The sequence below is a fragment of the Gracilinanus agilis genome, chromosome 2 (genome assembly GCF_016433145.1).
Source record: "Gracilinanus agilis isolate LMUSP501 chromosome 2, AgileGrace, whole genome shotgun sequence".
NCBI classification, from domain to species: Eukaryota; Metazoa; Chordata; class Mammalia; order Didelphimorphia; family Didelphidae; genus Gracilinanus; species Gracilinanus agilis.
Genome location: NC_058131.1, coordinates 31578153 through 31590771, shown reverse-complemented (window position 1 = coordinate 31590771; position 12619 = coordinate 31578153). Strand labels below are relative to the sequence as shown.

The 12619-nt window shown below is 40.2% G+C and overlaps 1 protein-coding gene across 1 annotated transcript in view; it reads right to left on the bottom strand.

Annotated features, from left to right (window-relative positions):
• LOC123233133 (zinc-alpha-2-glycoprotein-like) overlaps positions 1-7284 on the bottom strand; it is an 8733-nt gene extending 1449 nt beyond the window's left edge. The window contains exons 1-4 of the mRNA XM_044659300.1: positions 7176-7284; positions 2013-2276; positions 1386-1652; positions 4-160 (exon numbers count right to left, since the gene is read on the bottom strand). Of these exons, the coding sequence (XP_044515235.1) occupies positions 4-160; positions 1386-1652; positions 2013-2276; positions 7176-7260 (773 nt within the window). The 5' untranslated portion in view covers positions 7261-7284. The remainder of the gene's footprint in view (positions 1-3; positions 161-1385; positions 1653-2012; positions 2277-7175) is intronic.
• Positions 7285-12619: the final 5335 nt, after the last annotated feature.

Sequence of the window (12619 nt, the reverse complement as noted above, 5' to 3'; positions counted from 1 at the left end):
GGCAGGGTGCCACTGGAACTCTCATTTCCCCATATCCCCAGCTTCCCGTTCTTTTCCCAGTGCATGAGGATGGAGCGAGGGTAGAAACCTGTGGCAATGCAGGAGAGAATGATGCTGCCTTCTGTGCTGACATGTTGAGATACAGCCATCTCTGGGGCCACTAGGAGGAGAGATCAAGAAAGAAGGTCTCATGTTACAATCTCAGTGAGTGTTTGATGCTTCTTTTATTTCTATGTTCATTGAATGGTTCCAGTCTCCTTGATGTAGTTATCTCCTATCCCACTGGACCCATTAGATCCTTGTAGAATAATAGTTTATACTCCTTTTATCTCCTTGGACATCTAGAAGAATGCTAGATAAACATGAACTATTTAGTCAGCATCTCTTGGTGTTGTTGACAACATCAATAGCAGCTTTCTTTATTATCTTCAAGTATCCTGGTCTGCTATAATGGATTAAAAACAGAACCTTCAGATCAATATTCCATATTTTGGATTTCATCAGTGGGAATTTCATCAGTGGGAATTCTAATGATGAAGATTACAGACCTGCCATGATCCTTGATATGTTTCTGTCACTTCCTTGATATGTTTCTGTCACTTCCCACAAACACTCCCAAACCCTCAACAAAATAAAAATACAATAGTACTTGGCAACCTGCTGGTAATGATGCTCTACATTTAGATAAACCTCTTACTAGATTGCAGACACATAGCCCATTATTCCTGGTCCTGTGCACAAAATTTGGTAGGACATGTATGAGTATGCCTTCAATTACCTAGGGTTTTTCAGCTTTCTGGGGTTACTCCTATGGCTTGATGAGACATCTTAGGAAGAATTTACCCTGAGCAAAAAAAAAGAGAAAAAGAAAGGGAGAAAGAATGAAAATAGGAAGGAGAAAGAGGGGAAGGAAAGATGTAGCTAAGAAAAGACAAGACAGAGTACAGAAAGGAAGAAGGAAAAAAGAAAAGAAAGAAGGAAAGAGAAAGAGAAAATAAAGAAAGAAAGAGGGAAAAAGAAGGGTGAAAGAAATAAAAAAGGAAAAGAAACAGGGGAAAGAAAGAAAGATGGAGAAAAGGAAAGAGAGAGAACAGAAAAGGAAAAATAGAAAGAAAAATAAAGAAGGAAAGGAAGGAAGGCATTAAAGAAAGAAGGCAATATGGAAAGGGAAAAATAAAAATGAAAAAATGCTGATGATAAAAGAAAGAAGGAAAAAGAAAGAGAACCTCAATCTTTCTTATATTTCTTTGATTTTTTCCCTTGTGAATTGGAGCTATGATCAGAAACCAGAGATCCTGCCTGTTTCTCTGAGACTCTAGTGACGCACAGATTGGCAGAGATGACCTGGAACTTCTGGGAGGAGATGGGAAGAAGCAAATACTCACCATTATCCCTTATGTGTGAGTATCCAACTACTTTCCTCATCACGTCAACACAATATAGCTTCATGTAGCGTTTCCTTAGAGTGGTCCACAATAGGCTCTCCAGAATGTGTTGGTACTGCTTGAATTCAAGATTTATGATCTCCCAGTGGCCAACCTCTTCATCTATCCTGAAAATTTCGACCCCATCCCAAATTAAATGGATTTGACTCTTTACTGTGATATTATTGTCTATTTCACATTCTGCCAGGAGCTGGGCTGTGTGGTTTCCTGTGGGGGAACATAAAGGTGGGTTGCTTTGGGTGTGAAGGGGACAGGGGACCCCAAGAAGGAGTCCATATTTGGGGGAGCTTTAGGAAAGGGTTATTATTTTTTTTAATGTTGGGGAAAACTTATGTTTTGGGTTAAATTATCTTGTGTCTCAGTTGATCCTACTGGTTGAATTCTCAGGCTCAGGGTTAGACATTTCTCAAAACTCTTTTTCTAGGAAAGTCAATAACTATGGAGTGGGACCAAGAACATCTGCCTCAGTTGTATGGTCTACTGGGGATGGATCTATTGGGCTTAGAAGAGAAACAGACAAAAAACAAGACAAGAAGCATAATGGGGAGATGAGTGCATCTGACTTACTGTCATGGTTAGTGTCATTCCGTGCTACATATTCGATAGTCCATCGCAAATCTTCCTCTTGGTTCAGCAATAAATCATCCACCAACTGTGTGACATAATTATCTCCCAGTGCTTTAGAGATCCAGGGTATCTTGACAACAATTTGCTTGTGTTCTTTGTTGTAAGATCCCACTTCCACGTCATCTAAGAAGCTAATTGCACTTACTTCCAAGAGAGAGTGGGCGCTGCCCACTGCAGTGAGCTGACCCATAAGCCTGTGGTGGACTGAATTATAGGAAGGAAGGGAAAAAAAGAAAATGATGTTTCAGATTTGAATATATCAGAGAAACAGAGTCCCCTCTCACCCATTCCTTTGACTTTTCTCTTTTCCTTAGCAGCAGTAAGGGTAATTTATACATATGACTCCAAAATCTAAGTATTCAATTCTTAATTTCTCCCTTGAACTCCAAGTATCATCAGATAGGTGGTGCAGTATATAGAGTACTGGGTTTATAGTTCAGAAGACCTGAGTTCTAATCCAGTCTCACGTGATTATGCTATGTTGTTTGAGTTCTGAGTTTCCTTATCAATAAATTATAATTATAATGATACCTACCTCCCAGAGTTCTTGCATTGATCAAATGGGATATTTGTAAATACTTAGGGCAATGCCTTATACAATATAGAGTTAAATAAATGCATATATATATAAACTTTTTTTGATATCTCCCTTTAGATGATCTATTAATATCTAAAATGCAACAGATCAAAAGCAGAACTCATTATCTAAACCTACTCCTCTTCCCATTTTTCAATTTTTGACAAGTACGCCACAAATATTCCCGTCACCCAGATTTGTCATCTTTGAGTCATCCTACAATCTTTCTCTCCTCCTTCTCTACCAATATCCTACCTCCTGATTCCATGTGGGCAACTTCTCTCAAATCATTTGCTTTCTCTCCATTCACACCTTTTGTCCCCCTTCAGGCCCTTGTCTCCTCTCATCTGGATTTTGTCAATTCCCTCCTAATTGGATCACCTTATTCAAATCTTTTCCTTTCTCTTTTCAATCAGCCCTCCCATAATTTCCCATGTTATATCACTTAAGCACATTACTCCAAGGATCTGGCAGATCCATACGGCATCTAGTTTATGGCATTTAAACTTTACTAGTTTATGACATTTAAAGCCATTCAGAATCTTGTTCCAGCCTATCTTTTTACATTCATTTTATAACCCTCCCTTTCATGCATTCCACATCCCATCCTTCATATCCAACATTCCATTCTGTATTCCTTTTCAGAGACTGTCTGCCCTGCCTGGAAAAAATCTCTAATCACTTCCAACTTTGAGAATCCCTTTGTGTTGTTGGTTAGTCATGTCTGACTCTTCTTAAGGACTCCATTTGGTTTTTTTTAGACCCTTACCTTCCATCTTAGTAGCAGTACTATGTATTGATTCTAAGGCAGAAGAGCAGTAAGGGCTAGGCAAATGGGGTGAAGTGACTTGCCCAGGGTCACACAGCTAGGAAGTGTCTGAGGCCAGATTTGAACCCAGGACCTCTTGTCTCTAGGCCTGGCTTTCTATCCACTGAGCTACCCAGCTGCCCCCTTGTGTTTGTCTGTTGTTTTTTTTCAGAGATACTGGGAATGGTTTGCCATCTCCTTCTTCAGGTCCCTTTACAGATGAGGAAGCTGAGGCAAATGAGGTTAAGTGACTCGTCCAGGGACACACTTAGTACATGTCTGAGTTCAGATTTGAACTCAGGAAGATGAGTCTTTCAGCCCTAGCAACCTATCCACTGAGCCACATAGCTGCCCTTGAGATACCTAGGTTTCTTTAAATTTCAGTTCAAGGTCCACCTCCTACATGGTTTTTCCTAATTTCTGCAGCTGCTAATTAATACCTCACTCCAAATTAGAAATTGGTTTGTACTCATATGTGTAATGATGGTTTATGACTAATACTATGTAAGTTCCTTGAGGGAAGGGAGTACTTTATTTCTGTTTCTGTCCCGCAATGCTTACTATAATACCAGGCACATAGTAGGTAAGTTGTGTGGAAAGGTAGAGCAGTGACTTTGAAATATAGACTACATTTGAATCCCCTTTTTAATAGTTCTGTATTACTTTGGGAAAGTCACATAATCTTTCTGGGCCTCAGTTTCCAAATTTGAAAAATTATAAGGTTGGTCTTGTACTACATGACTTTTCAGGCCCCTTCTAGTTCCATCAGGAATTCTTAACCTGGTAATCCATCAATTTAAAAAGAAAAAATCCAATGCCTCCATTTAAATATAAAGCATTTCCTTTATGCTCTTTTGAAATTTAATTTATGCATTTAGAGGTTTATAGCCTTTACTAGACTGCCAAAGAGATCCATGACTCAAGAAAGATCAAGAATCCTTTGAGTAGTTCTAGGACATGTTTTACAAATGGATGAATAGACAAGACAGGGCAGCTTCTCTAGAAGATAATCCAACAAGAGTTAGAGCAACCAGCATTCCTTACAGTAGGGACCAAGTACCCAGCAAGGCTCAACAACAGCTTGTGAATTTATGCTTGTACTTTTCTCTTCTCAAAAGGGAACTAGTAAGGTGTATTCTTCTCTCGACATTCCTTTCACAGCTTATAGAACCACCTGCACTGATCAGACACATTCCTTGACATATAATTAAAGCTATCACACTAAGGGGTGGCTGGTGATGATCCTGGGCATTCAGTCCAGCAAATCCCCCAACAGTGTAGGTCTAGTGAAAAGGACTTGACTCTGAGAGGAGAGGGAAGGAGGAAAATGTACCTTAATCAAACTATTCTGGTAAAAGTCTTAGTAGAAGGTACAATAGAGGAGGAATAGCCATGGAAAGACAGGACACATGAGAAGTCTGCCTTTGCCCTCCAGTTCTCCCTTTCCAAATGCCCATTTATTTATTTGTCTGTGAAGATGATGAATTTCTCCAGTAGAGTGTAAGATTCTTGAGGACAGGGACTTTTTTTTTAACCTTAGAAACATTAGTACAATACCTGACATTTTGGACATAGTTGGTGTTTTAGGAATGCTTGTTGAGTTGAGTTGGTAATTATGTTAGCACTAAGATGATAAAGGATCAGGCAACACATCTAAATGAGCTAGCTGGGAGGATGACAATGGAAGATGGATTGAAGGTGGAACTCAAATTCTCCTTTGCTTCTCTGATTTTTCCATTAAGATGATTCATCTTCAGTAGAAATGAATGTAGTTCATAGGGAACTGAAGTGATTCAAAGAGTTTCCTGATTTTCAAAAAAGGAAATCATGAGGATTTTATAAATCATGTGTTTAAGTCTCAGTAAAATTCTAGAATCCATAATTACATTGAGGTACATTTAGGTTTGATGTAAGGAACATTTTTTTTTTATCCTTTGAAATTATCTCTCATTGGAAAGGGCTGCCTTGACTGATAGTAAACTCTTTGCCAACAATGGTATTCAAGTAGAAGTCACATGACTGACCATTTGTTGGGGTGTTGTGGAGATTTCTGTTTAGATATGGATTAGACTAGAGGATCCTAGATTAAGACGTGAAAGGGGCATAGAATCACGGATTTAAAATCTGATGGATGTGGGGTGCGGGGAGGAGAAGAAGGGAGGGAAAGAAAATGAACCATGAAAACGTGGAAAATTTTTAAAAAGAAAATAAGAAAAAAATCTGATGGTACTTTAGAAGTCATTATATCCAACCACTTCCTATTACAGATGAGGAAACTGAGGGTCAGGGAAATTCAGTGACTTGCTCAAGGTCACCCTAATAGTAGGAGGCATCAGAGGCAGGATTTGAGTTTAGGTTCTCTGACTCGAGAGCTAGTTCTTGAAATTTCTATTGAAACATTCCATTCCAACCTTGAAATCCTAAGATACCCCTTGATAAGTGCCTTCTAAATCCAGTACTATCTGCAAAAGGCCATTGGTTGGGTAAAGAATAGTATAAGGAGCCCACATTAAGGCATGATGGGGAAAAAAACTCTTCAGTTTTCATCAGGATAGAAAGAAGCCCCTTGTTGAGAACTCTTGGGAGGGATCCCCAGTTCACTAATTTGGAGCCCCCACGGCCTTGAAAAGGCCAACTAGCCCAATGCCCTCCTTGTATACATGAGAAAACCGAGACCCAGAAAAGCTGAAGGTTCTAGCTAGTGTGTGGCAGACGTAATAGTCACTAACCATCTTATTTCATCCAATGAAACTTCCATCCTCTGACCCTAGTTTGGATCTTCTCCCCTGCAACAATCTCCTACTGGTCTCCTCCCTCAAGCTTCTTCTCTATTCAATCTATTGCCCCTTTGCTGCCCAAATGATTTTTTTCTAAAGCTTAGCTCAGTCTCACCCTCCAGGTTTATATGGCTCTCTGTTATCTCCAGGATACAATTCTCTGCTTGACATTTCAAACCTTTCAGAGCAGGGATACTTCCAGACTTTCTATTTGTCTTATTCTTTCTTCTGCCATTTCACCTACCCAATAATAGCTTACTTGAAAGTTATCCACACAAGACACACCCTCTCTCCACTTCTCCTGCCTTTGCACTGACTGTGCCCCATGCCTGGAATTCTCTCCATCCTTCCCTCCTCCTTCTGGCTTCTCCAGATTCCTTCAAGTCTCAGACAAAATGCCATGTTCAGGAGGCCTTTCCTGGTGCTCACAATCTGCAGAGGTTCCTCTCCAAATTTACCCTTCATTTACTTTGGATTTATCTTCTGGCATCTTTTTATTTACATGTTGTCTCTGCCATTAAAATGTGAGCTCCTTGAAGGCAACAACTATGTGTTATTTGAGGTTCTGGAAGGGTTTTCTTAGTACTTAGCACTTTATCTGGGGTATAAACATTGTTCAACAAGTATTTGTTGACTCAAACCTTAACCTTAACCTTCTGTCTTAGAATCAATACTATGTATTGTTTCTAAGGCAGAAGAGTGGTAGGTCTTGGCAATGGGAGTTAAGGGACTTGCCCAGGGTCACACAGCTGGGAAGTGTCTGAAGCCAGATTTCAACCTAGATCCATCCTCCTGTTTCTAGACCTCACTCTCAATCCACTGAGTCACGCAGCTGCCCCTTAACTGAAACTTCTTAAGGGAAATGATTGAGTTTCCCTCATCATACCCCAAACTTCATAGTCTCTACCCTCTCTACCCAAATCACTTCCCCTGAGACCTACCTGCCCATGTCTGTCTGAAAACAAATACTCCAAGAAAGAGAAGCCAGGCTGAAGATAAACAGCTCCACCTGCTGTGACACTCCATTGTCCCTAGAAGGGGGCTACCTGGCCGTATCAGCTGCTCCCCAGTAGGAGGAGCCTTTAGACCTCACAGTGTCCCAGGCAGTGCTGAAGTGGAACTGATGTCAGTGGTGGAGGTACCATGGCTCCCTCCCCTCTATACCCACCCAGGCTGGGGTTGGCTCTGCTGGAGGCCCTGCCCTTCTCTCACTGCCATCTAGGATGCTTTTTACCAGGCTGAAAGTTTCCCTGCTTGGCAGACCTAAGAGAGGAAGTGAAACCGAGTCTGTGGTGAGGGCAGGTTGCTTCTGAGCACAGTCATCATTGCACATTGTCTGGGAGGCCAATGCCAACCCCTAATTGTAGTTGTTGTCATTGCTAGATGTTGGTTGAACCTAGAAATTGTTAGGTCTGAAGGGGAACACCAGGGAGATTTCATTCTGGAGGGAAGAATTAGGGAAGAGGTCCCATTTTCTCTTTCTTCACACTGTCTAAGGAAGAATTCAAAGAGAAGTCATCCTGACTCTAGGTTTGTTGACATTCTTCACCCAGTTCCAACTCCATACAATCTTTCTTTTTTCCTTTTTAAAAAAACCCCTTACTTTCTGTCTTAAAATTAATACTAAAATAGTTTCCAAGACAGACGAGTGGTAAAATCTAGGCAAGTGGGATTGAGTGACTGAGTAGGCAAGGGTCACACAGCTAGGAAGTATCTGAGATTAGATTTGAACTCAGGTCCTCCTGACTCCAGGCCTGGCTCTCTATCCAGGGAACCACCTACATGCCCTTCCATATGCTTTTCAATGATGATTAATTATGATTTCCTCTCTTTATGGTCCCAGATTACTGTTGGGTTATTGTCCAGTATTAGGGCAATGAATCTTAGAAGGCACATCACAGCACATCACAGTGTTTGAAGATTCATTTTCTGTGTGTCTGGCTTCCTCCATTATGACTTTGTTGTGTGCCACACAATTGTTTTTGCTCTCCCCTGAGTCTGAGTCTCTTCCTCTCCATAGGATTTGGATCTGTAGACATTCTTCCTGGAAAGTGTTATCTTATCTTTATCCCTAGGTTTCAATTATCCCTTCCATGCTTCTGCAGTCTTCACCTACACAGTCAACATCCCAGTGCTGCATAGTCTTCTTTGTGTAGCTTTGTGGAAATCTCCCCATTTGTTCCACCATTAACAGGACTTGAATGACCCCAAAGTGAAGTCATAGTCTGTATTTCTCCCAAACCTTCCCTTGTGCCTATCCCTAATTCCCAGCACTTAGCATGAGGTTTATTAATGGATTGATTCTCATTTTCTATTCCCCAAGGCTATTATAAAACTTTCTTTTCTTCTCCATTGCCATTGACTATCTATAATTTCATGACCCTGTCTCAATATTCAAATGAATTTTTGTTTCCCTAAATTTGAATAGTTCCCTCTATAAGGATGATATTAGAAAATAAGTATTACTTTATTAGTTTAAAGATAAGAAGTAGAGAAGCTGCTTGAGGAAGAATTGGAGTTTCAAATAGAGCTGAGAGTGTTAATTTTAACTGGTGGCAATTATAACCGTTACTTCTATGACAGTTCACTCTCTGGCTGTGGCATTTCAGGAGTGGCTTTTGGCAGTTGACAGAACCACACGCAACTGCTTTCTCTCTCAGGGCTGGAGAAGGTAACATCTTTGTCTCTCTCTCTCTCTTTCTAGGTCTGAGTGAAAGACCTGAAGGAGTAGAGTGTTTTCTTTTCCAACTTGGGAAACACTATTCATTTATCTGTTACTGTTTATAGATCAGTTAAACTCTGAAAAGACCAAAGAAAACCTGATCTTTAGTTTCGACTCTGAGTCTGTTAAGGCTCAGAGTCCTAACTTGATTCTTGTTGAGACTCAACCAGCTAGCCTTGGTTATCTTTATAACTTAAAGGCAAAGTTAAGAATTAAAGTGTTTAGGTTTATTTAGAATAGTATAAATTTGGTTATTTAGATCAGGGAGGATTAGCATAGCCTGTGAACCACAGGAGAAGCAGTTCCTTGCGGGATCTGGGAGTTTATTTGGGTGGATTTAGAATCTCTTAGAATTAGAAATCCTTTTTTCTTTATATATATTTAAGTAGTTTATTTTTCATAAATAAGTCTCTTTACTGTTCCCTGCACCTGGCCCTGAAGGGAAGTTCATCTTTGAGCTTCACTTCATTTACCACTAAAGACACTTTTGATATCATCTGCAAAAGTATCTAGAAACAATTTTCAACCTTTATTTTCTAGTTTTTGTCCTTTATTTGTGTGTCTCGCCCTATTTTATTTTTAAACCTCCAATGATCTGATCACAACCTATCCATCCATAATCATCCTGTGTGACTCTTTTCCATGTCCTCCCATCATTTTATGGCAAAGTATTCATCCAAGGTGTTGGAGGCCTTCCTTAATGAAGGGTTTTGTGAGATTAGATGGAAATGTGGTTCCCTTATACCTTGGCAATTTTACCTCATACTGCTCTTTCTTTTCCTCACCTTGATTCATCCTACCTCTGTCTTTGATCACTCTTTCCCATCCAGGTACCTGAAATACTCTCCTCTTCCATGTTTTTCCAATATAATTTCTCCTTTAAGCTATAACTCAGGTGCCACTACTTCCAAAGTTTCCATGAACTACAGCCCTTCTCATGGAAGTGCTCTCCTTCCTCAAATTTCTTATCACAACTTTAGGTGCTAGTGTCATTCATCTAGGATTACTTTCTATCTATTATGTATTTATTTTCTATGTTCTCATTTGTCAGGTAATAGGAAGGTTCAAGATTTTATTAAACAGAGAAGTCTCATGATGAGACCTGTGCATTAGGTAAATCAGTTTTTAAAAGAAGTTTTATGGGGGATGGAATGTATTAGGGAGAGACTTGAGGCAGAGAAATCAATGAAAAGGCTATTATTGAAGTTAAATTGTTTGAGAAGTGATTAAGGGACTGCATAGGTTTTTGGATGTTTGGAGGAGAGAAGAGGATGTATATGAGAAATAGAGAAGGTAGAATGTGGGATCCATATTGCTGAGAGGGGTTCAAGCTGGATCAAAGAATTCCATAGTGTCCCCCAGAACTCTAAGAGAGGGGGCAGTTAAAGACAGTTGGAGTCCTGGTATAAAAGGTCACTCTGTTTGCAAGGATCCTGGTTCCTGGCTCTTTGCTCTTGGATCTGAGCAGAGGGACACTCTGTGTAGCTGCTGGAGCCATTCTGTCTCTGACAGCCAAAGCTGTTTTACTTTGTTAGATCTTCAAGCAAAATCACAGTTTACCTTAGTTTAGCTACCTAGGTTTAGAAAGAAGAAGATTTAGAGGCTTAGATAGGAGATCAGCCATTCAAGATACATTTCCCCCTTTGTGGGGAAGGGCTGCTTATTTGACATAACTGTTTTAGGTGGTTTCTCCTTACCTATCAATTCTAAGCCATTTCCCTCCTTCTCATTCTCAGATATCATTAAACCCTTATCATCTAGGAACAGTGTCTGGATACAGATAATTTGGGGAAATACTCACAACCTCCATAAGCCAAGTTCCTCTTATTAGTGGCTCTGAAGTTGATCCTAACCTCTGAGTCAGTGAGCTTCTAAGACATTGAGCTTCACCTATTCTATCCTGTGGGGAATAATACAGAGAAAGATATTATCATAAGGAGGTTAGCCTTTCCCCACTTACCATTTTGGCCCAGAAGTTATCAAGCTAGGAATATCCACCATTACCAAACAGTTAACTGACTTCTAACTGATTAGAGGGAGGGGGGAGGTGAAGGAATACTCTGCAAGCTCCTGCCCTTCCCTTCCAGTCAAGCCTGCCTGTGTCTCTCCAAAGACCAGGGATTAGGGAAACCCCTGTCATTTTACAGTTTCCCTAATCCTGCAGTTTAATCCTATAAGAAATGATCAGTACTGACAACATGTGGGAAGCCAATAAGAGAATAGATAAAAATCTGAGACTCCTCTTTTGACCCCTTTTGTGATCCTTGTGGTTTCTTCTTGAAAAGTATTATGGCCTTACTGAAAAGCTTTAAGTTCCTATCAAACCTGAATTTAAAGGGTTAACACTGTTAACACAGCAAGGAATGCTGCTGCCTGTTATAGCCAAGGCCAAGATACTCCCCAACTTGGCTTTCTGATAAGAACCTAGTCAAAATTCAGCCTTGGCCTTGGTCTATTCTGAAGCCAATGTTTTGTGTTTTGATGTGACATAATTTGTAACTTCTGCACATCTGCAAAGTTTCGGGGGGTTCTTTTATGTGAAATGAGTCTTGAAATATATATAATAAACTCCATGCTCCTGGAGCTAGAGCTGGAAGCATGAAGTAAAAGACATTTCCCTTGTTCTGTCCTAGTTTCCTTATCAACTAAACTGTCATCAGATTATCAGAGATGATAAAGAGATCTCCACAACAACAGATTAGAGATGTGGGGATGAATCACAGAATAGTCAAGGATGACATTGAGGTTGTCAGTTTTGGGAACTGGGAGGATGCAAGTTCCTTCAGCAGTAATAGTGAGGTTGGGAAGAGGGAAGTGATTAGGGAGGAAGATAATTAGTTCAACTTTGGAAAATGCTTTCTGAATGGATGCCCATAATGCCATCTACAGTGATCCCATGGTTTTTACATTGTCTATGTTCTGAAATAAAATCCTTCCTCCAAAGGGAGGTAGATTATTTGGGAAAAGCCTAGATGGATGAGAGATGAGAAACATCCACCTAGGGAACTTCCCAGGACCAGTAAAGCACAAAACCCTTGGGCTTTTGAAACTGAGTTTATTTTGTTAATTTGGGTAAAGGGAAAGGGTAGGAAGGGTCCTAAAACTACAGATTTCAGCTCAAACCCAACTTCTACACACCTCGAGAAGAAAGAGAGAGGAATTCTTCTCTTGCTTCTGTAGGCTCTGCCTATCCACTCCATACTTTCTCCTTATCCCTTACTTACATTCCTACAGTTCATGTCCTCAATCAAGCATTTATTAAACAATGACTACCTGATAAGTTCAGTACTTTGTGCTGGTGGTAAAAAGATGGAAATGAAACAGTTCCTTCCCTCAAGGAGCTTACATTCTACTGAGGAAAAATGTACCATATGAGCACATATATTAATGATAGCAAACCTTTTAAAGATGGAGTGCCAGGTCCTGCCCTAACCCTGCCCTTCCCCAACTGAGACCAGGTGCCATGCTGGCTTTCCCAGAGACCCCATACTGTGACTCTTTCCTCCACTATACTAAACACACCACAGGTTATTAATATATTGATCAATGAATGGCCCACACCCTATTTAACTACCCAGTATTCTCACAAACTTCCTAGTGTGAGAAACTGTCCATCCTGGGCTACTCATTTCCATACATTTTTAATTTTATTTTTAATTTTGA